The sequence below is a fragment of the Protomyctophum bolini genome, assembly GCF_963924005.1.
Source record: "Protomyctophum bolini genome assembly, chromosome: 15".
NCBI classification, from domain to species: Eukaryota; Metazoa; Chordata; class Actinopteri; order Myctophiformes; family Myctophidae; genus Protomyctophum; species Protomyctophum bolini.
In genome coordinates, this window is record NC_137876.1 from 11,614,278 (window position 1) to 11,640,807 (window position 26,530).

The 26,530-nt window shown below is 42.5% G+C and overlaps 3 protein-coding genes across 4 annotated transcripts in view; 2 read left to right on the forward strand and 1 right to left on the reverse strand.

Annotated features, from left to right (window-relative positions):
- pcnx4 (pecanex 4) lies at positions 1-10,691 on the forward strand. The gene is made up of 11 exons (XM_080784417.1): positions 1-139; positions 649-1,404; positions 1,956-2,135; positions 2,313-2,854; positions 3,555-3,655; positions 3,762-3,884; positions 5,223-5,583; positions 7,880-7,983; positions 8,076-9,181; positions 9,297-9,483; positions 10,149-10,691. Exons 2-11 carry the CDS (start codon positions 707-709, stop codon positions 10,398-10,400), a joined length of 3,654 nt encoding a protein of 1,217 aa, XP_080640543.1. The 5' UTR covers positions 1-139; positions 649-706; the 3' UTR covers positions 10,401-10,691.
- Positions 10,692-10,828: 137 nt separating this feature from the next.
- Positions 10,829-16,392, reverse strand: dhrs7 (dehydrogenase/reductase (SDR family) member 7). Its single transcript, XM_080784418.1, has 7 exons — positions 16,183-16,392; positions 15,067-15,219; positions 14,704-14,810; positions 13,981-14,220; positions 13,021-13,143; positions 12,423-12,638; positions 10,829-11,448 (listed from the first exon to the last, which is right to left on the reverse strand). Exons 1-7 carry the CDS (start codon positions 16,310-16,312, stop codon positions 11,407-11,409), a joined length of 1,011 nt encoding a protein of 336 aa, XP_080640544.1. The 5' UTR covers positions 16,313-16,392; the 3' UTR covers positions 10,829-11,406.
- A 3,834-nt stretch (positions 16,393-20,226) lies between these two features.
- The window catches only part of ppm1aa (protein phosphatase, Mg2+/Mn2+ dependent, 1Aa), a 30,584-nt gene continuing 24,280 nt past the window's right edge, over positions 20,227-26,530 (forward strand). For both annotated transcript variants that reach the window (XM_080784411.1, XM_080784412.1), the window contains exons 1-5: positions 20,227-20,615; positions 22,319-23,175; positions 23,298-23,415; positions 25,040-25,151; positions 25,298-25,355. In XM_080784411.1, coding sequence (XP_080640537.1) covers positions 22,339-23,175; positions 23,298-23,415; positions 25,040-25,151; positions 25,298-25,355 — 1,125 coding nt within the window. In that variant the 5' untranslated portion in view covers positions 20,227-20,615; positions 22,319-22,338. The remainder of the gene's footprint in view (positions 20,616-22,318; positions 23,176-23,297; positions 23,416-25,039; positions 25,152-25,297; positions 25,356-26,530) is intronic.

Below are 26,530 nucleotides of genomic sequence, written 5' to 3' on the forward strand. Positions count from 1 at the left end.
TGGTGGTGTGCTTGTGTGCTAGCCGATGTTGTTAGCTAGCAGCTAGCTACTAACGCTACGCTGTTTTTGTCATTTGATTTTATTATGCTGCCGGTAATATGAAAGGCATCTCTCCCAAATGACATTTCTATTGTTATAGGTAAGTTAATTTATCCCCAAATGCCTCGCTATTGACGTCGCTGTTATGTATTGGCTGGTGAACAACCCTGGCTGGCTAGCCAGACCAGCTAAATATCAGAGTAAACAGAGATGGAAACAGAGTCAACGATAGAGCTTAAACACAGTTTGCCTGTATTTAGTTTTAGTTATTCTGAGTCCTGGTAAAATGTACTACTATATTGATGGCTAGCCGGCAATGTATTTGCTAGTTTTGTATTCCTACTAATATCACAACGTGTGCTGTGTTAACGTTACTGGGATATTGCTGCTAGGCTACAAGACCCAACAACACAGTTGCCTTTTATCTAAGCACAGTAGCAATGTGTTTAACACTGATAAGTCCATAGTCAGCATGTGTTTTTCCAGTTGTTTACGTTATAAGTCATATGTAGGTAATTAGTACTTGACGTATGTCTCTCAGTCAGTCAGTCAGTCAGTCAGTCTGTAAAATACTTTGTTGTTCATTGCAAACGTCTTGACTGTTTCCAGGAGGATGACTGAGAGCTGTGCTGCAGCTGTGAGGAGATGACCTGCCACCCCTCAGGGCATGGTCAGAATGGGGCCAGACGTGCCCCTTCTCAATGAATACAAGCAGGAGTTCTTCTGGAAGCGTTTCCCCCAGACCGTGTTGGGAGGTCCGCGCCTCAAACTGGGATACTGCGCCCCGTCTTACGTCTATGTCAACCAGGCGCTCCTGTTCTTGACGCCATGGCTGTTTGGAGGCGTCGGCAGCCTGTTGTACCAAATCCAGGTGCTGCAGGAGGTCCATGCCGCGGTGCTCTCTGGTATGCTGATGTTTGGGACGGCGGTGGGCGTGCAGGCCCTGGCACTCTACGCTGCACGCAGGAGCGGCACGGTGGAGAGGCTGGGGGCGCCCAACGTCCTGGCTGACGAGGAAGAGGTGGAGTTCACCCACTGCGTCGGCCCAGAGACCGTCAGGTTCATCGCCCCCGGGAAGAGGTTTGGTCTGAACGTGGTGCTGCACACACTTCTGGCCGGGGTTCTTTGTGGCTTTGGGACGTGGTACTTGCTCCTAGGCAGATTGACTGCTCTTTATGGCAGTATGGGTGTGTCCCTGCTTATATTCATCCTCAGCTGGGTGACCCTGTGTATAGCCGAATATTCACTCATCATCAACACGGCTACGGAGACGGCCACTTTCCAGGCTCAAGACACCTATGAGATCACCCCGCTCACCCGGCCCCTCTACATCTTCACTTTCATCGCTGTGGACTTGGCGGATAGGTAACCTATGTGATCTAGTGATGTCTTTTTGTAGGCTAACCTCAGAAAGGTAATTCCACCATGGAATTCCATGACAGATTTTCAATGGTGTTTCTGTACAGAAAAAGGCTTATGATAGTCACATTATGTTGAACAAGATTGAAGTCATCTTTTTTTCCCCTTTTTATTTTGCTATACATTGAGAGTTTAGATTTAGAAGTTATATACCCAATACCCATGTCACACAGAGACGGGGAGTAATTTTCTGCATGAATACAAATGCTTAGAAATCAATGGCGAGGGAAACTCAAAATGTTAACTTACTTCCAGGTTTTTTAGGACCACAACGTTTTTTGAGTGGTGCAACCACTCCCTTACGGAGCTGTGTGTGGCTGGGTGGGTGGCTGGCTGGGTAGGTGTCTGGGTATGAGCACGAAACGGCACCAGGAGCAGTGGTTGCACCACTCACTTCACACGGGTGTGATTTTTTTAAATAAAAACGTATCTGGTGAAATAGACAAGCATAGGACCATTGTCACAATATTTGAGTGAATTTGTTGTTTTCCATTCAGGTTCACAGGTCATGTGCCTGAACTCCAGTTGGCCAGTCAGGTGCTCCATGTTGTGTTCCTACTCCTACCTCTGCTGTGGGCACTAGGGATGTTGTCGCCCCTGGACGCCCTGCTCCTCTGGGGCATGGAGCAGTTTCTTGTTTTTGGCTTGGGGGGCTCACCCATGTCCAGCAACCTCAGGTGATTTGGTTTAATCTCCCAATTCATTCACTTAAGAAAGCCTGTGTTTTTGTTCTTTTTGTCAGTATTTGTGGCATATTGCAGTCTCCTTCTAAAGGCTAATTTATACTCTTAACAGATTTTCAAGCTAACAATGCAACTCTATGTGTGTGTTTGTGTGTGTACTCTGCCTTGCAGGCTGATGGTAATGTTTGCTGTATCTGTTGGTGTTGCTGTGTGCAATTGCTTCATCCCGTCCACACTGGGTGTGGTTCTGTTCTCCGTTTCCATGGGCTTTCTGTTGAGCTTGGACCTCAGCCAGATCGGCAGCCTCTGCACCAGGTCCAACGTGGGCCGCGGGTGGAGGGACAGCGGACGGCGGAGGGGGGCTTCGCCGGCCCCTCCCACTTCATTCGGCTGGCGTCTGGGCTGCAGAGAGATGCTGTTGTATTTGTGCTTGCTGTTGGCAGCCATGGCGGCCGCTGGGCTGCTGCATCACTTCCTTGGCCCACCTCAACCCCACAGCTTAGTTGGCGGACCCCAGGCTCCTGTCAGCTATCTCCTCCTTGCGCTCTTCTTCCTCTGCTGGGCTCTCGGAGAGATCCAGGGGGCCTATGTCTTCGGAGGGGTGCTAATCAACCCATTGTACCCACGAGGCATGACCAGTGTACCGGTGTTCAAGCAGAAGTGTCGGGGTCTTCATCTTGCAGCTGCAGTCAGAAGGCTCCTCCTCAACCTCGGTGAGCCTTGAATGTTGAACCTCAACTGTTCTTCAAATGTTTATTTTGTTTTTCTTTCAGCTGTTTAGCCATCTAAGCCATATTTTTGTGGGGAAAATAATCTCAGTGGTCATATCGTTACATTGCATTGTGAACTTTTTGAACATTTACGCCAATACCGACATGACATGAAATAGGGATGCTAGGGTTAAAGTGGTGTTTTCCTTTGCCAACCTGTGTATATTTGTGCACTGATTCCAGAGGCACCATGTGCCGTTTTTTTGTTTAAGATTTTTCTGCCTTTATTTGGATATGGTAGTACAGTTGAGATAGACAGGAAACAGGGAGAGAGGCAGAGAGTTGCATTGGGTTCGCATTAGAGCCTATATTTCGCCTTAATTACTAGGCCATCAGCGCCCTCATAAGTGACATTTTAATGCATTTCAAATTTAACTGAAATGGTAATGGCATAGCATTATGCCCGCTGGCACTGACACACCTACTTTGAATTGTTCTTGAGAATTGACAATTCATTCAACAAACCACCATTTTGATTTGGTGACTAAATTAGGACGCAAAATATACTTAAGGGGGGGTAGTCTTCACCAGTTGTGGCCCAGTTGTCTTCTTTGAAATAAGAGTACAGCAATGGATGTGCATTATACATGTAAGTGTTTTTACCCTTTAATATTGACAGTACTGACTATGTTTAACTTTACAGTGTCTCCATTTGCAATGATTGCTTTCCTGTCTATGGACAGCTCTGTGCAGCGTCTCCACACAGCTTCCCTAAGTGTGGGACTCACACGGGCATTTAGAGTGGTAAAAACTCACTCACTCACTTTTTTGCAACTTACATTCTGTGCAAACTCCTTGCTATTTTCGGTAGATATGAATGTTCATGACTTGCTCTGTGGATGATGTGTAGGTCTGGCAGGGCTCTGAGGATGCACTGCTCCACATGGTAGTCGTAGTGTCGGTGCGTCTGGTTGCTGGAGACAGGACTCTGCCAGGATGGGACAGTCTGGGCACTGGAGTCCAGCTTCTTTTGGTAAGAGTTATTCATCAGCCCACCACATCTCAGGACCATGGACTTGAGGTCACAAGACTCGGACTTGAGGCGTAGATTTGACAACATCAGACTTAACTCGAATCAGACCATCAAAGGTTTGCACAGTCATTATGGTGGTCTCTGTATGTCAGAGGAAATAAGTAAGTAGAAATGAGCAGGGGACTCATAGCCTCAGCTGATTGGATCACTTTCAAGCCAACCAATAACCTGTTCACACACCCTAAGTGTCATGGCACGTAAACTTTTTGTTTGGCTATTTTTGATGTGCAACACCATCGTACAACAATAGGGCAGTTCATGAAAATATACTTTACTGTGTGAGCTGTCCTGACTAAAGTAAACACAGTTTCTTTAAAGTTCAACGATTCATCATTCACCATTAGACTTTCACTGGTTGTGCTATAATCACTTGTATTATCTGTGAATTGTACAGATCTCGCTGACTAAGGTACTGATGGTCTTTGTTTTGTAACGTATCTGTATTATCAGAATTGTGAAGGTCTTCCTGAGGTACACTGACGCACAGTAACAGTTATGTGATTAAAATTAATTAAAAATTCACAGTTAAATGTATTTTAAATTAAAAGAAGAATACTAACAAAAATAAATGGTGGTTCATTCTAGAACCAAAGATAATTAACGACATCAAAATGTATTTCCTGATGTTTATAGTTTACCCTGAATATGTACTGATGATTTGATGGATAGAATTGCTTTGTACATGCTTTGTACTACAAGGGGCCAGGCAGCGTAGTTAGGGTGCAAAGTGAAAACTAGGGCTGCACGATATTAGGAAAACGTGATATGCGATAACATTGTTGAATACAAGTAAACAAATACTGAAGTATACAGTTTTAATGTGTTTCTGTCTTGGCTTTGCTGCTAACATAGAACCCAGACAATGTATAGGGCTAACTGAATGCACACACTAAAAACAATAAGGAAATTGATTATATTTCCATAGAGTTGCTCACTACTCGCTTAAAACCTTTTCTTCTAATCTAAACAAACATAATTTATACCTGGATTATTGAAATAAACAAAACTGGAAACAAGTTAAATAATCGGTAGGGCTCCAAGTGATGGGTGGCTGGCCCGGTTCCGGTGAGCCTTCCCGTTTCCGAAAACGGTCGAGAAATGAGTTATCGTGTTGCAGCTTTCCGTGCTGGGACACATAGACATACATACATGGGGACACACATAGCTGCGTAATTGAGCGGAGGCACCACTCAAAAATAAGGCAGGTGATGCTTGTCAAGTTGTCATTCTTCTCTCTGAGTCCATGCCCTTGATGTTTGCTTTACTGTCTATTGCCAGGTGGGCCTCCTATGTGACAGACTGGTGCAGTTCCTGGCCAAGCTGAAGTTCACCTTGACTGTTTTGGTGACATCCTGGACAGAGAAGAAGCAGCGACGTCAGTCGGCTGGAACCCTGTTGGCTCTGAATGCCTCTCTCTGTCCTCTGCTCCTGGCTGTGGTGACCCTCTCTGCCGTGTTGTCTGCCCCTCTGCTGCCCCTCTTCACTCTGCCCATATTCCTGGTCGGTTTCCCCAGGCCTCAGCGCAGTTGGCCGGGACCAGTAGGGACCGCCTGTCCTTGTCCAGACTCCATCTTCTACCAGCAGATGAGTGGAAGTCTAGCCACTGCTCTGAGGGGGGCCTTCGCCAGAGGCTCACTTGGTTAGTTGGTTAGCTTCTCCATAAAACATTCCGGAAAAGGACATCCACTGCAACCCATAATATGACCTCACCAGAGTAGTGATGTTTACAGTTGTTGTACAGATGTTTTGGGTCATTTAGATAAGAGAGTTGAGAGATTGGATGCTGAGAGTAGCCAGGGGGAAAGATGACTGTCCGGCATTGAACCGGAGACATTGCAACAATGGTCAGCACAATCCACTCATTCACCAGTTGAGTAGCCTGGGTTCCGTGGATCTGAAAATGTCACTAAACAACTCAGTCTGACTCTGGACGGTCTCCTAATCTGCAAGGTAGTCGGGCCATATGAAAGGTTGAAATGGAACCGTGGCTTCTGATTGGTCTGTGGTGCAGGTTGAGGAAAACACCAGTTTGACGTATCAATGCGCACTGCACAGCTACTGCTGTTGTCCTGCAACGTCCCCTTATCATTCATTAAACTCACCCCACACAGCCGTCATTCTTTTTGTACTACTGAATCGGACGGTGGACTACTGAATCGTTTACTTTTTACCGTAGGTTTTTACTCAAGTCTTGAACAACGCTATTTTTTTCAACAGTTAGAAGCATGGACAGAGTGGAGCTGGCTGATGACGTATCAGCAACAACGTGGCTACATAACAGTTGACGTTATGCAATGAGAGTCAAGCAGCCTCTGTCCAGACTGAGTAGCGAGTGTCAATTCGGAATCACGGAGCGCAGCGATTCAAGCTGGAACCCAGGCTACCAGTTGAGTGCTTCAACAGTATTTGTGAATTTGAAGTTGATCTGCAGTACATGTTTAATTGTAATGAGAATTCACTTAAGCATTCATAGAAATAGTACATTGAACTTCACTTCAAGTTACCGCAGTAACTCAACATTTATTTCTGTAAGTATCAATTTTCAGTCACCAGCAAAACACAGTATAGCACAATAAGTGCTTAGCATTTAAATGTATGGGGTTTTGCCAGTACTTACTTCTCCTTACTGGTGATGAAGTAAATTGAATTCTCACTATCATGCTGCACTAGAGGTATACATGTTGCTCCAGTAGTGTTCAGAATTTGTTTTGTCTTAACAGTACGCGTTGCCTCTTAAAGGTTGTGACACTGAACCTTTACCAGGGTCAAACAGGGACCGTATGCAGATGAAAGAGCATCGAAGGAAGGAGTACCTCTCTTGGTTTGATATTAAGAGGAATGTTGTCTTGGGTAGATTGTGGAGCCGCTGGCAGTAATGCAAGCTTGCAGGATCCAGTTGTGCTTCCTGTGAAGTGACCCGAACAAAATGGCTCTGATCTGTATTCATTACATCCAAATATTTCCACACGATTAACCTCATAATACTCTTAAGCCAACCGAAGCTGCTTCTGGATTTTTCTACAGTGCTCTACTCTTATGTGATGTCGGGAGGGGGCAAGAGACAAAAAATGAAATGGTGTCGCCGAGTACAAGCTCAATTATTTATGGTTTGATGACTCAAAACAGAAAGGGGGGGGGGGGCGGGGATATGATCTTCAATGATGTCATCACTCAATCTTATTGTTTTCTTGGTGAGCTTGGGGTGTCTTAGCTGTAATGTATAATTCAGACCAATGTTTTGTCTTTTAATGTTCACAGTCTACCAAGATGGTAGTTTGTTACATTAGCTTTTCCGTTCTTTCCTTTGGCCCCTGTGCAACATAGGAGCTCGTGCATCAGTGAGCAATGAGCAGGAACGAAGTATGCGAGCACAGCGTGTCACTTCCCATCATGAGGTGGTGTCTGTGACTATTCCGAGTTGTCATTATGGGACATGACATTATCCTTGAGCCACGCAAATACTGAGTCCACTTAAAAACAAAAAAGGCTACCGGCGCCTTTCTGCCGCCACTTGTCCATACTGAAATTAACGTCTGTCCGCTTACCTCCTGTTGTCTAAAATTGAAAAGACCACGTAGGGATTCTCTGAGTCGCCTCCCATAAGGCGAATGAATATTCAGAGATTAATGGAAAGTCAGGGCAGAGAAAGAATTCAATATTTAGATCTCTGTGCAGTCAGCCAGTTTAAACCGTATCATGACCTTCCTGTAGAACTGAAATGGTAAGCGTCACCCTGCAGCTCATCCAGCAGCCAAGTTATCCAAGAGACACTCTTGATGCAAAATGAAAGGGCTGTGTGACCAGGGGCCTCTTACTTATGTATATACTATGTATGCTTCCTTTTTCCTTGCCCTCAATCCCCACATCACAACATCTCTCCACTACATGGTAGATGCATGCATGGCTGATGTTGTGTTTTGTTCTCCCTGCTATAGGTTCCTTATCCCCAGGCTCTCACTTCCTTGGTCGGTTCCAAGACCGTATGGTTTGGATAATGATTCTGGAGAGAGGTTATGGGTACTGTACAGTCAATATTAAGGTACTATAAAGGCAGAGGTTCCATGTTGGGGGTGGGGGGGGACTAAATATTTGCCGTGCTGTGACATTTAATTGAATTACTTTGATTTTTAGGGTTTGGAGCTGCAGGAGACCTCCTGCCACACGGTGGAAGCACGGCGGGTGGACGAGGTGTTTGAAGGAGCTTTTGAGCGCCCAGAGCGTCTCGGTTTTACCCAGGGCCTTAACCTGCACTGGGGCAATGCCCTTAGCCCTTGTGCTGCCCTCCCCGTGTGGGTCTATTCTGATGCTAGGAATGTGCTTTCTGGCATCATCGACTCTCACGACAACTTGAGGAAACTCCAGGATGATTTTCTGAAAGCACTGGTTTGGTTGCTCCTCCGCCATTGCATTCAGAAGCGAAAAGGCTTTATCTGGGGAAGTGAAGAAGGGCCAAGAGGTGGCAGCAGGAAGTCCCAGTCCTCCCAGTTGGCCCAGTCCTTTGCTAACCAGCCTGCGGAGGCTGTCATAGTGGAGTCCAATGTGTCCTCTCTGAAGTTCAGGCAGGACAGCTCAAGTATGACCTCCTTTGGTGACTGGTCAGATGAGGATGACCTGTTTGGTCCCCAACCGGCCAGGCGAACAGTGGCGTTGGTGAGTACAGAGGCTCAGCTGGGACACACAACACTGCAGACGGGACCCTCTCTGCCCGGCTCTGTGGAGATGGACAGTCTATTTGAAAACATGGCTCTCTCGGCCCTGCAGCCACTGCAGCCTTTGGGACTGGGCCTTGGGCTTCCAGCGGTGGATAAGGGCCGGAACCCAGAGGGCTCTGCAGAAGGTCCTGCATCACTCCCTCATTTAAATTTCAGCTGTCCACAGTCTGAGGCATTCAACCTGCCTAAGGGATGGTGGACAGCCCCCTTGCTACCATCGCGTTTACAGCAGCTCAGGTCTTTGTTCCCTGAGGACTGGTTTCGGTTTAATCTTGGGCGATTTGGGTCCGCCGTGCAGGGTGAAGACTCAGAGGACATGACGAAGGCCCTGAAAGAGGATGAAGCACTGAGGGAGCTGCATGCTCAAGTGGTTCTGTCGTGCCTCATCTCCCTGGGGGCTGAGTCCACCTTCACCAGCCCCAGCTATGTGTACAGGCTCTACTGTGGAGATGTACCATGGACAGAAGGACTTGACTGGCTTTCTGCTAGTAAAGAACTTTACCAGATTGCACTTAGAGCATTTAGGTAAAATAGGCAACTAAAATAGGCAATTGCCCACAAACGCTGTTTACATTTCTGTCACCGAAAAAAGGTAACTGATTTAAATGTTCTTCCTGTTGCTTGGTTTTTCTACCTTCAGGTTCAGTTTCAAGCTGCTGTTTGATCAGGCAAGTCTAGGCCCCATAGAAAGCCCTGAGGAATTGTTCAGCACCTTGGAGAACTATGACAGGGACTGGTACATTGGCCTGGTGGCGGAGAGAGGCTGGCATGACAGTGTTCTTCAGGAGAAACCTTTCCTCTTCTCTCTAGGACATGACCTCACCATGGTAACCAAACACACATCGGTCATAGACACACTTGCATTCTAGTTGAATCAGTGACATACAGTAGAGCTTGTCTAGCCGTAGCAATTCAGGATATTGAGCTAATTGGTTAAAAGTGTAATGGTTAATACCCCTTTTATAAACCTTTGCATATCCTGAGGGCCTCAGGCTGTAACCTGCTGGTTGTTTTTGAGTAATGACCGAAGACAAGGGGGAGCCATGTCTTTGCTGTCGGGGCGTCTCGGCTCTGAAATGACGTGCCTGCCCTAAGGAACTCGGGCTTGCTCATCATTCTTATTTTAAGTTAAATTAAATTTACTTTTATTAAAATGCCTTAGTTTCTATGAATAATCTTTTTTTACATTTTGTTTGATTCCCTAAATGTTTTTACTTCTCACTGCACTGCTGATTTGATTACATTGCTTTATATGGCATTTTGTTTTGATAAAAAATATATATTACTATTGGCATTAGTAAAATACAAAAAAAGCAGAGTTAAGTTCGTTGCTCTCCCCAGGTTGGCAGAGGGTGTGTAGAGCCCAGGATCACAGTAGATGATTGACACAGGGGTGAAAAATGGGTTACAAAATAGTGTGATAAAAAATATAATTAAAAAAAAAGTAAAATACAAATGCAACATCACATTCACTACTGTCCTGTTTCCACAGGGCACATACACGGGACGAGTGCTGTCCCTGCAGGAGCAGCTGGTGCAGGTTGGCCGTCTGAATGGAGAAGGTGTGCGTGGACAATGGGCCAATTTGTCCTGGGAACTCCTGTATGCCACCAACGATGACGAGGAACGATACAGCATCCAAGCTCACCCCATCATGCTGAGGAACCTTACCGTTCAGGCGGCCGACCCGCCTCTTGGGTACCCCATTTATTCATCTGCCCCTCTGCACTTGCCCTGCTTCTAACCATTTTTTACATGGGTTCGACTTTTAGGGAATTCACTGTATACATTCCTGAGTATTCATTTAACTCTAGGAGTTTGCAGTGCAGGATTCCCTGGACCACACTAACACGGTGGTATTGTCAGTCTTTATTCTTGAAAATGTACAAGTTCAGTCAACAAAACAATCGTTAGTGATTTCTTGGAACTGTACATTAGTGGATATAATACATATGAACATTTTGTACTTTAGACCACAGCAATTGTGCCATTTATTGGTTCCCACAAAATTAGGTTTTTGTAGATAAAAAATCATTAGTGATTGAATTTGCCCACCGCTCCCTTCAAGAGATATCAACATAATACCTCTGGGTTGATTGTTTTCTCATATTTCACAAAGAAACTCATCCCCTGATAAAGAAAAAAAAAGGGACTTTACTGTTTTATTAAGAAAGTTTGAATTCATGGATGTGCCTTGGGTTTGTCTTTGCAGTATATGTAATGTGGTTAGTAAATATTTGTTTTGTTTACAGTTCACTTGTTTACAATTTAGAGCAAGGCGTTCCCCAGGGTCTCCTGTATATAAAGTTTGAGATTGTTGATTTTGTGTAAGTATATACTTGTAATAAAATGGCTTGACAAAAAAGAAAGCAATTTGTTTCACTAAGCAAATCTTCCCATTTTATTACATTAATAGTAATACATTATATTTGTAACGCACTTTTTTACAAAAGGGCTAAAACAATCACACCCGTGTGAAGTGAGGGGCACTAATATATTAAAGTATAAGAATACTCAAGGGGAAAAAATAAAAAAATGTCACACGTTCTGAACAGGTATAGCACTAGTTCCTTTGAATTTATAGATATAAGATGTCCTTATGCTAAACCCCCTCTCCACCCCCCCCCCCCTCCTCAGGCTGATGTAGCCTAAAATGTTTTACCTTTAACTAGAAAGGCAAAACGTTAACATTCTGCAGGCAAAATCAACGATAGAGTAATTATTAGGATAATGATGTTCCCTCTTTGATGTCAGGAGGTCTTGGGCTTAGTGAAGTATGCAGAGTCTGCATCCTGCAAAAGAAGAACCTTGGTAAGAACTTATGGTAAATCATTGAAATAACACTAATGCAACATACTGAAATACCATACACAACCTTCACTCTATGTTGGCCTTGGTTTACTATATAATGTGTAAAACAATAGCCTAGATTTGCTCATTGTACTTGAACTTGTTTAGCAACTCTTTCTTAGAATGGAGTAGTGGACTATGTCCATCAGTGTGTTTTTATTTTACAAAAAAAAGTAGGCTTAAACTACTAACCCCATCAAAACAGCACAATGTTGATAAAATCCTATCTTATTACAGGCCTTAAGAGAACTGAGTTGTAAAGAGGTGACCCAGGCCAGCACTAACTTAATATATATATTTTTTTAGATTGATTTTACACATCAGAGTTTAGTTTATGATGCTACAGTATATGTGGGAGATCATCGTACCAGTCTTCCTGCATTAAACAACTTGTAACATTCTCCTGTGACACTTAAATATCTGACCAGTTGGAAGTGGAACTGGAACATGACCTTTTTTGTATGGCCGTCAGCTGTCACTGTCCAGCAGAGGCCACCAGACACATTGCTCAGTCAGTGCCGTTGGGAAGTGTATTCAGTCATACCCTGGCCACCTCCTCCTCTTCATCATACTGAAGCAAGGTCAGTAACAGCTGAGCCCCCTAGCTGTTAAGAGACAGCTCTAGTCTAAATATGTCTGCTGCATCTGCTTTACTCAAGTATTTTCAGACCATACACAAACTTAGATATAGTCTACTCTAAACCTAGGTCTTGATTCTCAGTACCTGCTTCTCTACATAAAAAAGTCTGAACTCTGAAAACAGAGCTGTGCCAGGATTTATTATGTATAACCAATTGAAAGGGAAAGAATCAAGAGAATAAGTCAATGAATCTAGCCTCACTTTACGCCGGGGTAACCATCTTTATCCACTCCACTGAAATGACTAAAATAAGTTGTATAGATACAAGATACGTACCACACCAGCTTTAAAATTCTTCACTCTTTTTGTGCCCAGTACATTTGTGAGGGACCAGGCCCAAGTGGGAGCATACTGCCACAGATAATAGATCAGGAGGAATGGTTGATTGGCGATCCACATTTCTTGGACACCGTTGGCTATGCCCACCAAGGTTAAGCGCGCACAGCGGTTTGTGGACATCTTGTGCATCTGGTTCCCTGCTTCGGGTACAGACTTAGGTAAAGAAGAAAATGAAGAGCAGAGAAAACATGTTACTAGTGCGGCAGTGCCAAATTACATCTTGAACATGAACATACCAAACACTACCAAAACACAAAGCTCACTTGGTGGCCTTTACCAGTACCACTTTCTTAGCTAGGCATTTATTAGAGAGAATTAGAAACACATTGAGAGTAAGTTTGGGAAATCCTGGGTCCCTTCCTTGCACTTGTAGATAACTGTGTAGATACTTGTAGATAGCTGGGTTGTTCTATTGTGTCTAGGATTCACGTCATGTTTGTTTTTTTTATATATTTTTGGGGGGATTTTCCACCTTTACTGGTAGTATTTAAAGTGAAGAGAAAAAGAGAGAGAGAGGTGTAATAAAGAACATTACCTTTCCCAGTTCCTCTGTAAAGCAATTCTCGACAATCTTTGACACCACAGGTCCTGGACACACTGTACTGATGAGTATCTTTGGAAAGTCAGTCAACTCAGAACGGAGAGAATTGAAGAAGCCCTGTAGAATGGCATCAGTCAACAGATTGCTCTCATTCATATCATTTACAATTTAGGCATTTAGGCACTGGTGTCGTACTTCTGGTTTACCGGAACGGGGTTCAACTCCCTGCAGTGCCCTGCTCAATGTGTTGTATTTACCGGAAAAATTTAGTGTTGTGGAGGATGAGAAATATTAGCAAATTGCGGAGTGTTGCGGAGAATTTGCTGAGTGTTTTTTCCGCAATTTCGCAATTTCAGCAATTTCGCAATTCCGCAATTTCCGCAATTATCATTACCGCAATTTCGCAATTTCCGCAATTCCATTTCCGCAATTTCCATTTCCGCATTTTCCGCAATTCCGCAATTTTTGAGGATTTGAAAAAAATGAAAAAATGAAAAAAACGATGGGTTATAGCCCATGTTTTTTGAAATTTTGAAAAAAAAAGTTAGCCTCGTTTCTCATCATTTTGGACCGTGGGCTATAGCCCATATCGTACGGCATACTATGGCACGCCGTTTTTCATCATTTTTGAGGATTTGAAAAAAATGAAAAAATGAAAAAAACGATGGGTTATAGCCCATGTTTTTTGAAAAAAAGGTTAGCCTCGTTAAGGACACTGGGAATCGGAAGGTCAGTGGTTCGCCCTCAGTCAACCCAGTCTATGTGTCAAAGTGTCCTTGAGCAAGACAATTAAACCCTAACTGTTCCCCATGTGCCAAATTAATGTCAGCCACTGCTGGGATGGGTAAATTCTATCTATCTGAAAATGTGGTGTAAATTTGTAAAAAAAAGATCTAAAAACAACCGTTTATAACTGTATAATTACGCTGCAAGTGATAAGCAGTCTTCCTTCACCTGAAGAGCATGTTTTGTGGCAGAGTATCCAGTGCACAGGGGTGCCCCAGCGATGCCAACTACACTGCTCACAGTCACAATACTCCCAGTCCCTCGTTGCGTCATGTGAGGCAGCACCTGCTTGGTGAGTGAGACTGTTCCCAAGAAGTTGAGCTCCATCAAGGCCTGGTACACGTCCACATTGGTCTCCAGGAACAGAGAGCGTTGGCTACGGCCAGCATTATTAATCAGGATATCAAGCTATACAAAAAAAGCATACATAGCACCAGGGAGTAAGACGACTGGAATGATTCTGACGACTGGTGACACAATGCATGGTTTGGTTGACCAACCAACCAGTGGTATTTATTTGACATGTTATCTGAATTAACTGTCCTAAAAAAAAGAATTATGGTTTAATGAGATTACTGCAATCCCTGTGATATATTACAAATCACACCCGTGTGAAGTGAGTGGTGCAACTCCGTGTGGGGGTTTGGGGGGCGGGGTGGGGGGGGAGTTCCTGTACTGGCACACCCGAAATCATCATATATACAGTTAATATCTGTGTGTGTGTTTGTGTGTGTGTTAGGTTGCGCACAGGTGGTGAAAAACAGCTGTTTTCATGCTCATACCCACCCAGCCAGCCAGGACCCACCCATACACATAGCTCTGTAAGGAGACAAAAACAGACAAACTAATGCATTATACTATTATCAGCTGCAATAGCTTCAGTTGCCTTACCTTGCCAAAGTGCTGGATAACAGCCTTTGTTTTTTCCTCATGAGATGTCCTCTCCAGCAAATCGAGGGGAAGAACAAAAATATCCTGATCTGATAGGTTGGAACACTCTTGGAAGAAGTAATTGAGAAAGAATTACATAATGGAGAAGAATCACATGCTTTCATGTTTTCGCTAACTACCAGTAGGCCTACACAGTAACAGATCTAGAACACAATGATTCATGTATGTGAATTGTTGTTGTGTTGTATGTTGTTCCGTTTTGCTTTGTTTTCTATATCTATTCTACATATACATACATACATACATACATACATACATACATACATACAACAGGCTTTGTTTCATCAAAAATATGTTACTCACCCAAACAGTGAAGTTTAACCTTACTGAGCTCCTCCTCCCGACGGGCAGACAGAACCAGGCGTGAGCCACACCCTGCCAGTTGATAGGCCAGCTCCTCTCCAATGCCACTTGAGGCTCCGGTGATCCATACCACCAGTCCTTTCAACTTGGTCTCTGTGGTTATGATTTATGAAAGTTAATGTTTACATATGTATTTGTTGTGTTTGTGGTGACTAGTCTACACTGCTCCTCAACTGTCAAAATTGAGTTTTGTTAGACTATTGTGAAGTGGACCAATCAAAAGTCAAATAGCCCAAATAAATTCTATGCCAGCCCAGTAATCCTTGAGACTCAAGTCTCAAGACCACTTTTTTTTTGTCTTGCCTGAAATTGTATTGGTTAAGTCTCAGTAAATCAGGAGTCCTCTCATGATTTACTGAGACTTATAACCAATACAATTTCAGGGCTCAATATTTACTGCGCTCAATATAAGTGTGAGATTGGTTATTCAGTGTTTCAGTAGAATGCATGCAGTGCTTCCTGAAGCTTTGCCAACCCACAATCTGTTGAACCCGTTACAAAATAATCATTGTCAGGAAGGTTCAAGGTACAAGGTCCAGCAGAGTAGCAACCGGCTATGGGTGGCAACGTTGACAAAATAAAAGACAGTTATTGTGCTAGTGACTGCTGCAGGGCCTATAACGCATGAAATATATAGTTTGTAGAATGCAGGGTACAGTTCAAGAAAAGTACAGGGTCAATACAAAATCCGGAGAAAGAGGAGAAACCAGAAAAAGCACTAAGATACAAATATACACTTCTATACAAAAATGAAAAGGGAAATCATCATATATACATTAGAAAAAAGGGAAACGTGTACAGTAAAATAAGTAAAATAGTATAGTAAAATAGGGACGGGGGGGGACGGGGACTTTAACTTTTTTACAGGGGCCAGTTTCGAATTGCAGCTACCCGTTTAAAGTGCTCTTTGAGAGCGGTCTTGAATAGCCTACAGCACATAGTAAGTAAAACTTGAGCTTTGCTTGGAGCCCCTTACCTACCCCAACTTGTTAAATCCGTCACTGGTAATAACAGCCAGCTGATAATTAAAACAGTTATAACGGAGTCATACCTCACCTGGTTTTGTTCCCACAATACATGCCCATAATAGAGTGAAGTCAGCATCCGCAAAAATGAAACGCACAAACTGAATCACAAAGTAAAGTGATATACAATAGTACAATGCCGAAATAAGGCTACAGTCCATCTAAAAAGAGTGTGTTGCACTTAGAATATGAGAATGAGTGGTGCTGCAGCTGGATGCCTCAAGAGATCATGAGTGCGGATGTTATGTTGTTGAGCGCAAATTAATCACGTCACTTCCGGTGTGGTGTTACCAGGGCAAAAGCACGTGTCTATGTTGTCAGTCTCGCTTGCGTTTTAAAATATTTGTCATGAATAATATGTAAACATGTAATGAAATACTGACGTTTAGAAAATGTTTGGAATTAATTAATTGAAAAGCATACTATTCACTGCAGCCTTCTTGTTGGCAGACTGGGCCAGGTAGGCCTACTCTTGTCAAAAATAGACAATCTATTGCCCTTATCATTGTCACCTGACTCACCTCCATAAGCGATATAGAGGAGCTGTATTCTGGGTAAAGTAGGCTACTAGACATTTTTAATTAACCATATCAAATAACACCAGGTTTTCATCTTTTGAACTTTCTGATTAGTTTCCGTAGGCTATTGCTTATTGTTTATCTTATCTTTTCCCTATATCCACCACCGACCACCCTTTGCTTTTACACGTGATCACACTTGGTAGATAGAATAACTACTATTCTTGTCTTGACTTCATATAATGCAATTTCATATGTCTATTGTTCACTATTTCACTAAATGTGTGGTCTTCTTAGCCAAGTAAATAGGGGTGATATACAGTATGTTACCAAAACAATGGCTCCAAGTCAAGTCCCTGTATATTAGGCTACACATGGTGGATTTTGATAAATATGATTATTATGATTCTGAATTCAATTCATTAGAACCATGCCGAATGCGAAGGCTACTAGAACCAGGATAAAGTATCAATACTGCAATATAGAAATACTCTGAAATACTCTCAATATAGAAGTACTAATTATACAGAATGTAACATGTAGTGGAGTAAAAGTACAATATTTGGATCCGAGATGTAGTGGAGTAGAAGTACTCAAGTAAAGTACGAATACCTAAAAATTGTACTGAAGTACTGTACTTAAGTAGGCTAAATCAAATGTACTTATTTACTCTCCACCAGAACAATGTACTGAGCACAGGTCCCCACCAGCCAGGCCAGGTAGTAGTCAATCTTCAATCAGGATGAAATATGAAAAATCTGCCAGGTCTGTCTTGATGACATGACTATAGAGATAATGTGTACCGATGTGTGTGATGTTTGGACAAAATATAAATATAAAAATATATGTTTTGTAAAAATCGAATGATAGGCCAATGTGAAAAGGGTGGCATTTCTTCCTTGGACTATAGTGGGAATGTGCATGCAAAGTTTCAGGCAATGGGACGCTATGTTCATAATTTGAGGCATTTTGTTCTAAACGGGCAAACGTTGGAAGCCAATCTTAGCCAATCAGGATGGAATATGGGAAATCAGACAGATCTGTCTTGATCACATGACTATAGAGATAATGGCCCTCATTTATCAACGCGGTGTACGCCCAAATATGGGTGCACGCCGGAATTACTGCAATTGGTAGGATATTTCCAAGTGCAGGTCTACAAGCAAATCGCGCAATTAAAAACAATGTTGCAAGTTAGATGCTTAAGCCATTTAAACAGTGTTTTGCATGAGCGCATACCGGTAGCCGGTAGGCCTATAGAGGATTTGCGCTGGCTGTGCTGGAATCCCCCCCTGGAATAGTTAATCATTTGAGGGAGACTGCAGTGCTGCAACTATGAGTCAAGTCTCCCAACGGGTAGGCTACTGCAATCTACAGCAGGCCCATGTCTTTCTCGAGTTATGTATGTGTCCTCGTCGTCTTGTCATCGTTTAGGAGGAGATGCAGCTATTTGCAAAACAGCAGCGTGTGTGTGCGGTTGTCACAGGCTGTGCGCGTCCAAACTCATTCCAATGACGTGAGCTATTTTTTATTTAATTCATGCTTCACAGGTTCAGGTTTTCGTTCACTAATCTTGTTGTATATTAAATGAATAAAGACTTTAATAATTGAATATACAACTAACAACACACAGTGACAGTTGCTGCATGCGTACGTGCGTGTGTGGGGGGGGGGGGGTGAGGTGAGGGGGCGGGGGAAACTTTTTTTATTGTATTGTCATGTAACTATGGTTTCCATATACGTTGTTTGGTCGTATTGTAGTTGTTCATGTCGCATAAATGAGGGCGAGGCTTGATTTCATAGGGCGTGCCAGATTGATTTCAGCAGTCAGATTTATCAACTATAGGAAAGAAATTAAGGAAGGATTTGCTGTTTGCGATTACTTCATAAATGCGGTGCCGACGTGAGTGTACTCCAAAACCGACGTTCGAATTTGAGGCAGATTTTACACTCCATTGATAAATGAGGGCTGATGTGTAAAAAAAAAAGAAGAAAAAGCTAAATCTGTGAGTACAAATCGCCCTTCTGGTGGCACTATAACAGGCCGATGTAGAAATATTGTGGCAGAGGTTCTGCTCTGGTATATATCTAGGGAGTATGTGCATGCACAGTTTCACGTTGATCGGACCAACATGCCAGAGATTAGCTGTACACAGACGGACCAACACATGGACGGGTGGCCAGACGGACAGTGGAGAAAACATAGTTTTCACTTTTCAGCCACCCATGCCTTCGGCCTGGTGGAGACAATAATGCACTTTACCAAAACAAGAGATGATGAATAAGACAATGAATACTCACTCATCTAAGAATAAAAGCACAGCCTTTCTGTCTATTTATCAAAGCCTTTGTTTGTATATTTTAAACACAATTTAACACCACAACTTTTCATCCCTATCCCCCCAGATAGGAATGACAACTTGCGTAACAGCGTTTATGCCAATCAACCATTGAACCCAATACAAATTCCATTCTATGACAACTTTTTCTCATAGTAGTCGTTGGACTAACTTTCTCCAGTTAAAGCATCCTTGATGTTGAGAAAGGGTCCATATTGTTATAATAATACAGTATATAACAATAATTAATTCAGACGATTTGTCTCTACATTTGCATGTAACATGTGTCCTCTGCGTATAATCCATCCTATAGGAGCATTGTGGTTAAATGTCTTACTTAGGCAATAGGCACAGTTCTACACATATAGAAGAAGTGTCTATGAATGACCTTCCTCAACTCTTTTCAAAATAAAGTTTCTTTGTTTAGTATTTATGAATATTACATATTTACAATTGTGTGAAAACACTGGATTAAATGAGTGACTAGTTTCTGCAAGAACTGTAATAAAGTATTTTAGAAAAATAAAATAAAAAGTCACCACAGCATCAATTCATATCCACAAACAAATACTAGTCTTTGTTTATGTTGTGTTAAAACAATAATGGTCAACTACATTTGTGCTTTTACCTGGTGAGGTTGGTGCATATATCTATTCTAGACAGAAATCTTGTATATTTTACAAAATACAATATTACAATAAAGAACATATTGGGGAAAAAAGATATGATGATGATATATGATATACAGAAACCAAATTCATTTAAAAAAAAAAACAATAGCCATATACAAAAATGAGGCTATACTGAATTGCACGTGTGGAAGTAATATTTATATTTATTGAAAATTCTATTTTTTATTTATGTACATTATCGTATTTGATATATTTCTTAAATATTTCTTCTTTTTCAAGGAATCCCTTGAGGGAAAGTACTGGGCCTTTATGTCTTGTTCTCAGAAATGCACAGTAAAGTGTTAATTTTATGGGTTGTGTGTGTGTGTGTGTGTGTGTGTGTGTGTGTGTGTGTGAGAGAGAGAGAGAGAGAGAGAGAGAGAGAGAGAGAGAGAGAGAGAGAGAGAGAGAGAGATAGAGAGACTGGGTGCCACAGTGCCACTGAAGTCAAGAGCTCGGTTGGTTGGGAATGATGTCATGCTTTTCAAGTACGCAACCTGCAACATCCGGGTCTTCTCCTCCTTCTGTTTGGTTCTTCCAGCAGCAGCTAGCTAGCAAGCTGTCAAGCTGTCAAGTGGAGAGGCTGTGGGGCTAAAAAACCCTTTCGGCTTCTAATTTGGCCACAGCAGCTCCGGGCCCAACATTTTTAAAGACTCAATTTGACTATAATATACCTTTTACTTTTGATAAAGTAATGTGTCCCTGGATTTCACCGAAGAACAGGGAGTTCCGCACTTTCACACATTATATGCACTGAGTCTGGAGAGACGACTGCTAGCTTGACTAGCTAGCTAGCTTGCTTTACTTTTAACCTAACCTACCTACCGCAAACTCGCCTCGTCGGTGTCGCCTCTCCGGGCGGTGGAACCGCGGTCCTTTGTCGTCAACTGTCACATCTTCTGGTGCTGTTATAAAACCAAGCGTCTGGATATTTTGGTAAGTTTTGGTAAGAAAGACACTGAGGGACGTTAGTTAGCTTGTGTTAGTTAGCACCATGCTAGCATCGGCAACCAGCAGCAGGCCGCGCTGGCTCCCATACATTTGCTTTATATTACTTAGTCGCGCGAGCCTTTTTCCCCTCTGTAGGTGTCCCGTGACAAACCTGATGTATTTATAAATAAACATCAGCAACGGCCGCACGCGACTCGCGTCGACACTTTTAAGTTGAAAACATTTTTTTTGTCGTGCGCAGGCTGTTGGTTAAATAAGAAACCAGTCAAGGGTCAAGGCCCACCATGAAGAGCAAGCGACCCCGAAGAAGGTGTCTGTTTATTTTGGCTTGTCTGCTTTTTAAGGTATAGTTTAATTTGAACTAACTTTTCAAAGTTTTATTTACTGTCTTGGAGAAACCATATAATTGAATCAATGAATTGCCTTTTAACCACTTCGTCAAATGAGTTAGCGCTAGTTGTGTTGACAGTTCATTCCAGCAGAAACTGTACTGAAGTTAACGTGTGACCGACCAGTTACCTCACTGGAAAATTATTTTAGTAACGGCAATGAGTATAGTGTTATTAGTGAATTGTTCTGCGTTGTGGGGGTTAGATGCTGCCCGGTGTTCTCAAAATATAGAATATTGTTTATTTACGTTTATCACGTTAGCTTTAATAGTAATACCCAGTGGTCTTTTAGATTGATTATGCTAACGGAGTGTGCTCAATGTAGCCAAATATGTACCCAAGTCTACTATTTTTAGACTTGAGCCGGGTGCCTGCCTGAACTCGGCTCCAAGATGCTAATCTTTTTGCCATAAAAGGATGACAAGTTTGACAACGGTGCCATCTGTTTTACTTAACTTATATTTTTCTTTGGGGGGGGGGGGTAATTTTAAGTGCTTGTCATTGTGCATTATATAAAGAAAGAAAGTGGGTTTTTAAAATATGGCTTTTTGAAAATTTTGTAGAATATATATATATATATATATATATATATATATATATATATATATATATGCACACACGCACCCCGACTTGCTGGACTGGGATTACTCTTGGGGTTAAAATATTAAGCCTTATTGAATTTAATTCCAAGAAAGGCTAGTTTAGATCCATGAAATTAGCATTACACATCAACTGTTGCTTAACAACCCGCTAGGTAATCAGCGGACCAAACAGATGTATGGGAATGGGAAGGTCCCTGGTTTGTTCCAACCCATGTGCCCAAGTCTCCTGAGCATGACATTTTACCCCTAATTGCTCCTCAAAAACGCAGTCTTGGTGTGTGCCACCCATTACCTTTATTTCCATAATATGATTTGAATGGGTAACACCATAAGTCAGAGCGCGGTGGTCACAAGAAAAGTTATCCCCAAACCCTACATGCAATATTATTTGCGATCAGTACCATTATCATAGTGATTTAGATTTTAGTTGCCTCATTCTTCTCTCATGACATCAGTTTTATTTCTGATGTTAAAAATAATATGAGAGACCATATTAACTTCCGTGTTTACATTTGCCTGGCGACATTGCCGGCAAGTCGCAGACAGTATCAGTCCTCGACACTCAATGTCCCATGCTGTGAGACATTTAGAGCAATGCGTCGTTTGCCATTTATCGCTCAAAGCATAACTTTGCTTGACACGCACATACATAATATATATATATATACATACACACTTTTCTTTTAATGTTTTTCAGGTGTTGAGGCAAGAAACATAATGGGGGCGTTTTTGGACAAGCCAAAGATGGAAAAGCACAATGCCCACGGTAACGGCAACAACCTGCACTATGGTCTAAGCAGTATGCAGGGCTGGAGAGTCGAGATGGAGGATGCACACACGTCTGTAATTGGTCTGCCCCACGGTCTCGACCCCTGGTCCTTCTTTGCTGTTTATGATGGTCATGCTGGGTCCCAGGTGGCCAAGTACTGCTGTGAGCACCTGCTCGAGCACATCACCAGCAACCCAGACTTCCAGAATGCTCTGAAAGAGGAACCCTCTGTTGAAAGTGTGAAGACCGGGATCCGCACTGGCTTCCTGCAGATCGATGAGCACATGCGGACCATTTCTGAGAAGAAACACGGTGTGGACCGCAGTGGCTCCACTGCAGTAGGAGTGATGATTTCTCCCAGCCATATCTACTTCATCAACTGTGGAGACTCACGGGGCCTCCTCACCCGAGCTGGAAATGTGCACTTCTTCACACAAGATCACAAGCCCAGCAACCCACTGGAAAAAGAGAGGATCCAAAATGCTGGCGGCTCAGTCATGATCCAGCGAGTTAACGGTTCTCTAGCTGTGTCCCGGGCCCTGGGAGACTTCGACTACAAGTGTGTGCATGGAAAGGGCCCCACGGAGCAGCTGGTCTCTCCAGAGCCTGAGGTGAATGCATTGGAGAGATCTGAGGCAGAAGATGAGTTCATTGTGCTAGCTTGTGATGGCATCTGGGATGTCATGGCCAATGAAGAATTGTGCGAGTTTGTCAGGTCCAGGCTAGAGGTGACGGATGATCTTGAGAGAGTCTGCAATGAAATTGTTGACACCTGCTTGTACAAGGTATGCCATGCCCACATAACGGGCCTAAAATAAAGACCGAAAACGATCATGATATTACAAGGCATTGATTAATTACAGTAAAATTGATCTACATAATCTGTACATTCTTTTTCTTTGAACAGGGAAGTCGGGACAATATGAGTGTGGTGCTGATCTCTTTCCCAGGGGCACCAAAAGTTTCTCCTGAGGCTGTGAAACGTGAGGCGGAGCTTGATAAATACCTGGAGAGCAGAGTAGAAGGTAGATATATGAATTTGTGTCCATATGAAATGTGGGGGAATTGCTGTTTAGCCCAAGGTATTTTGTACCATATATTCGTTTGTATTATTCCAAGGCTTATTATAGATTAATAAACTTAAACTAAATAGACCTTATTTAATCAATAGCAAAGACAGATTGATGTCATCACGTTTTATATTCTTTAACTGTTAGTTCATTGTTTTTTTTAATACAAATGCAAATACACCGGCTGCAATGGGTGCATGTGAGCCAAACCGCTGAGTTATTTAATTGTTGCATTGCCTAAACGGCAAGACTTTTGTTACCATACCTGTCGAAATACTGTGAGCTAACATTAGCTACTGTAAGTGATTGATGTAGGAGTGTTGGACTATGGAACAGGCGGGGAAACCCAGGGCAAACCAGGAGACGTAAAACTGTCTTCATCATGAATTAAACAAGACAGGGTCTAATACCGTGTGGCTTCCATGTGGATCTTTGGACTTGATGTGGCTGTCTATGAAGTTAATCATCTATTACCTCAGTATTATGACATCAGTTATTTCCATATTTGGGAAAAGTTTCAGCCCTATTAAACTGGCGTAGACATGGGAAGAGACATGACAGGAGTTGTTTTGTCCCCAGACAAAACAATGAAGTTAATATGATCTTATGCATCTCTATGGTAATGGAGCATACTTCCTTGCAACATTTTCTGAAGTGTCTGCAACTTTTCCAGAGATACGCAACATCGTCTGTGAAGGTCCTCCGTAGTGCTGCACGACTCTTGCTTGATTTTCCTCCGGAATGCAGATCTCTGACAGGCCTTGTTGTCTAGTCAGTACTGTCAGTCCCCACAACTGACAGTACTGACAGCCTCAGCAAACGAGGAAGCTGCAGTGGGGGACATGGTTTGTGCGACAGGTGTTGCAACTGTTTGCTTCTGTGGTGTCCCCTATGGCCAGAGGTGCGCTGTAGAGGCCCCTCAACATGTGATGATTACTATTTGGGGATGATTGGATGTTGCCTTTGTGATGTATGATCTTTTTCGTACAAAATAGGCCCATCCCATGAATGTAATATCACATGACTCGCAAGCACATTTGTGCCTAATTTATTGCAGATTAGAAAACAATCACACCCATGTTAAGTGAGTGGTGCAATTCTGTGTGTAGTTTCCCGGGGGGGGGGGGTCCCCGGAAGTTCCAGACCCACAGGAACGTGCCCAGGATGCCGGCCTGCTTCCGGCGAGCTGAATTCCATGCGTTGAATCACTAGGGACGTCAATGTGCGTCAATGTGCAACAGGACATATCACACCACAGGGACAACGCTAAAACCATCTTGACCCTTTGGTGTGGTTAAAGCTTTATAGGCTGCGCAAGAGTGACAATTTGTGGTGAATACTAACCAAACGCTATTTTCGTGCTCGGACATAGGGACCCAGGGACACACATAGCTGTCTATACGAGTGGTTGCACCACTCAAAAATGGGCTGGATGTTCAATGGCCTACTAAAAGTGTGCATGCAAAGTTTCATGCCGATCCGATTAGCTGTTTACAGACTCACTCACAGTAGAAGGCAATCCCTGCCCCTGGCTGTTCCGACCTGGCCGAGATAATAAATTATTTTGCTTCTTCAACAGAGATCCTAAAGAAGCAAGGTGATGAAGGGGTTCCCGATTTGGTCCATGTGATGCGGACATTGACATCTGAGAGCATCCCAAACCTCCCCCCTGGAGGAGAGCTGGCAAGCAAGTAAGAGACCTTTTTGTGTTATGAGGCCTATGAAAATGCTAAATGAAAAGTCGTGGGATCTTTATTACAAAACATACATAAAATTGGTTGGACTAATCTGAGCACTGATCAAGGAAAGGTAACCTGTGTATTCTTCTTCTCTTCAGACGAAGCGTTATTGAAGCAGTATACAACAAACTTAACCCCTACCGAAGTGATGACACAGTAAGTATACCAAGAGACTCTCTGTAGGTTTCATTTGTTTGTGTATGCAAAACAAAAGTGTGTGTGTGTGTGTGTGTGTGTGTGTGTGTGTGTGTGATCGCCCCACATTTTTAACATTATCCCATGCATGCCGATACTATATTTAACACGGTGGAGCAAGATGATAACGCTGTTGTCTAGTGGTAATCCGGGATGCTTGAGGTTTCTGAATCCTAGTCGGGTGTCATCAAATATGCTATATTCACCAAATACCTCTATGGATATTGTGACTATAATATTATTGTATTGTGGCAATTACATTTTATTTTAAACATATATCCAAAATAGCAGAAGATCTACAAGCTCACATCGAGCAACAATTTAGATTGATAAGAACTTGGATTGATAAAAAAGGAATTGATAACGAGAATAACAATTGTTTTTGTTTATATGATATGAAGTATTTCTTTCATATATTAATTTTTACAGCTATTCAGTAAGCAGCTGTAAATTATTTGCAGACAGAAAAGTAATTTGAGTTTTTGTAATGCAATATTATCAAAAACAAAATGTAAACAAATGGACTACAAAACTATTTTCCTGTTCCATTTTCCAAGCTTATTGTTTGGTTCCTGACAATGAAAACTGGCATTAATTTCATTCCATTATTATTTCAATTTTGGAATGGTGTCATGAAATACAGGAAATTGATGGGATTATGGGACAGGGGAAGGAAATTGATGGGACTGATATATGGCTGTGTATTTGGAATACATGAAATGTATGTACTGTAAGATTACAGACATTCTAGGGCTATTAACAATATTTGAAAGGTGATGATTAGGAAAGCCATGTTTTTTTCATTCAAGCTTGCTTCTCAACTGTGGTGATTAATTAATAGTATTGAGGAGGGATGTTTGAATATTATACCAATGTAAGTCATGGATTGTTTTACATTGTAGTGCAGTATACTGCAGTGGGGTGAATAAGACTAATAACACTGGTTCACATGACCTGAATGTTAAAAAACCGAAGAAAATCGAATGGTATCTTAATGTTTCAATGGAGGCACCCACATACAGATTTAACAATGGGTCTAAGTGAAAGTACAGTAGAGCCCTTTTGGTGCCAGAAATGCCAGTTTGTCCTTGTCTGGGATCAGTTTATTGATGGCGGAAAAGAACAATGTGTCAGTT

Excerpts from the sequence above, each read along its gene's own strand:
- pcnx4 (XM_080784417.1), top strand. The coding sequence starts at position 707 with ATGGTCAGAATGGGGCCAGACGTGCCCCTTCTCAATGAATACAAGCAG. Across the intron at positions 1,405-1,955 it reads GCTGTGGACTTGGCGGATAG|GTTCACAGGTCATGTGCCTG; the intron begins GTAACCTATGTG and ends TTTTCCATTCAG. Across the intron at positions 7,984-8,075 it reads ACTGTACAGTCAATATTAAG|GGTTTGGAGCTGCAGGAGAC; the intron begins GTACTATAAAGG and ends TTTGATTTTTAG.
- dhrs7 (XM_080784418.1), bottom strand. The coding sequence starts at position 16,312 with ATGGACTGTAGCCTTATTTCGGCATTGTACTATTGTATATCACTTTAC. Across the intron at positions 14,221-14,703 it reads TTATCCAGCACTTTGGCAAG|CTTGATATCCTGATTAATAA; the intron begins GTAAGGCAACTG and ends TTTTTTGTATAG. Across the intron at positions 11,449-12,422 it reads AGAATTTTAAAGCTGGTGTG|GATGCAGACTCTGCATACTT; the intron begins GTACGTATCTTG and ends CTTCTTTTGCAG.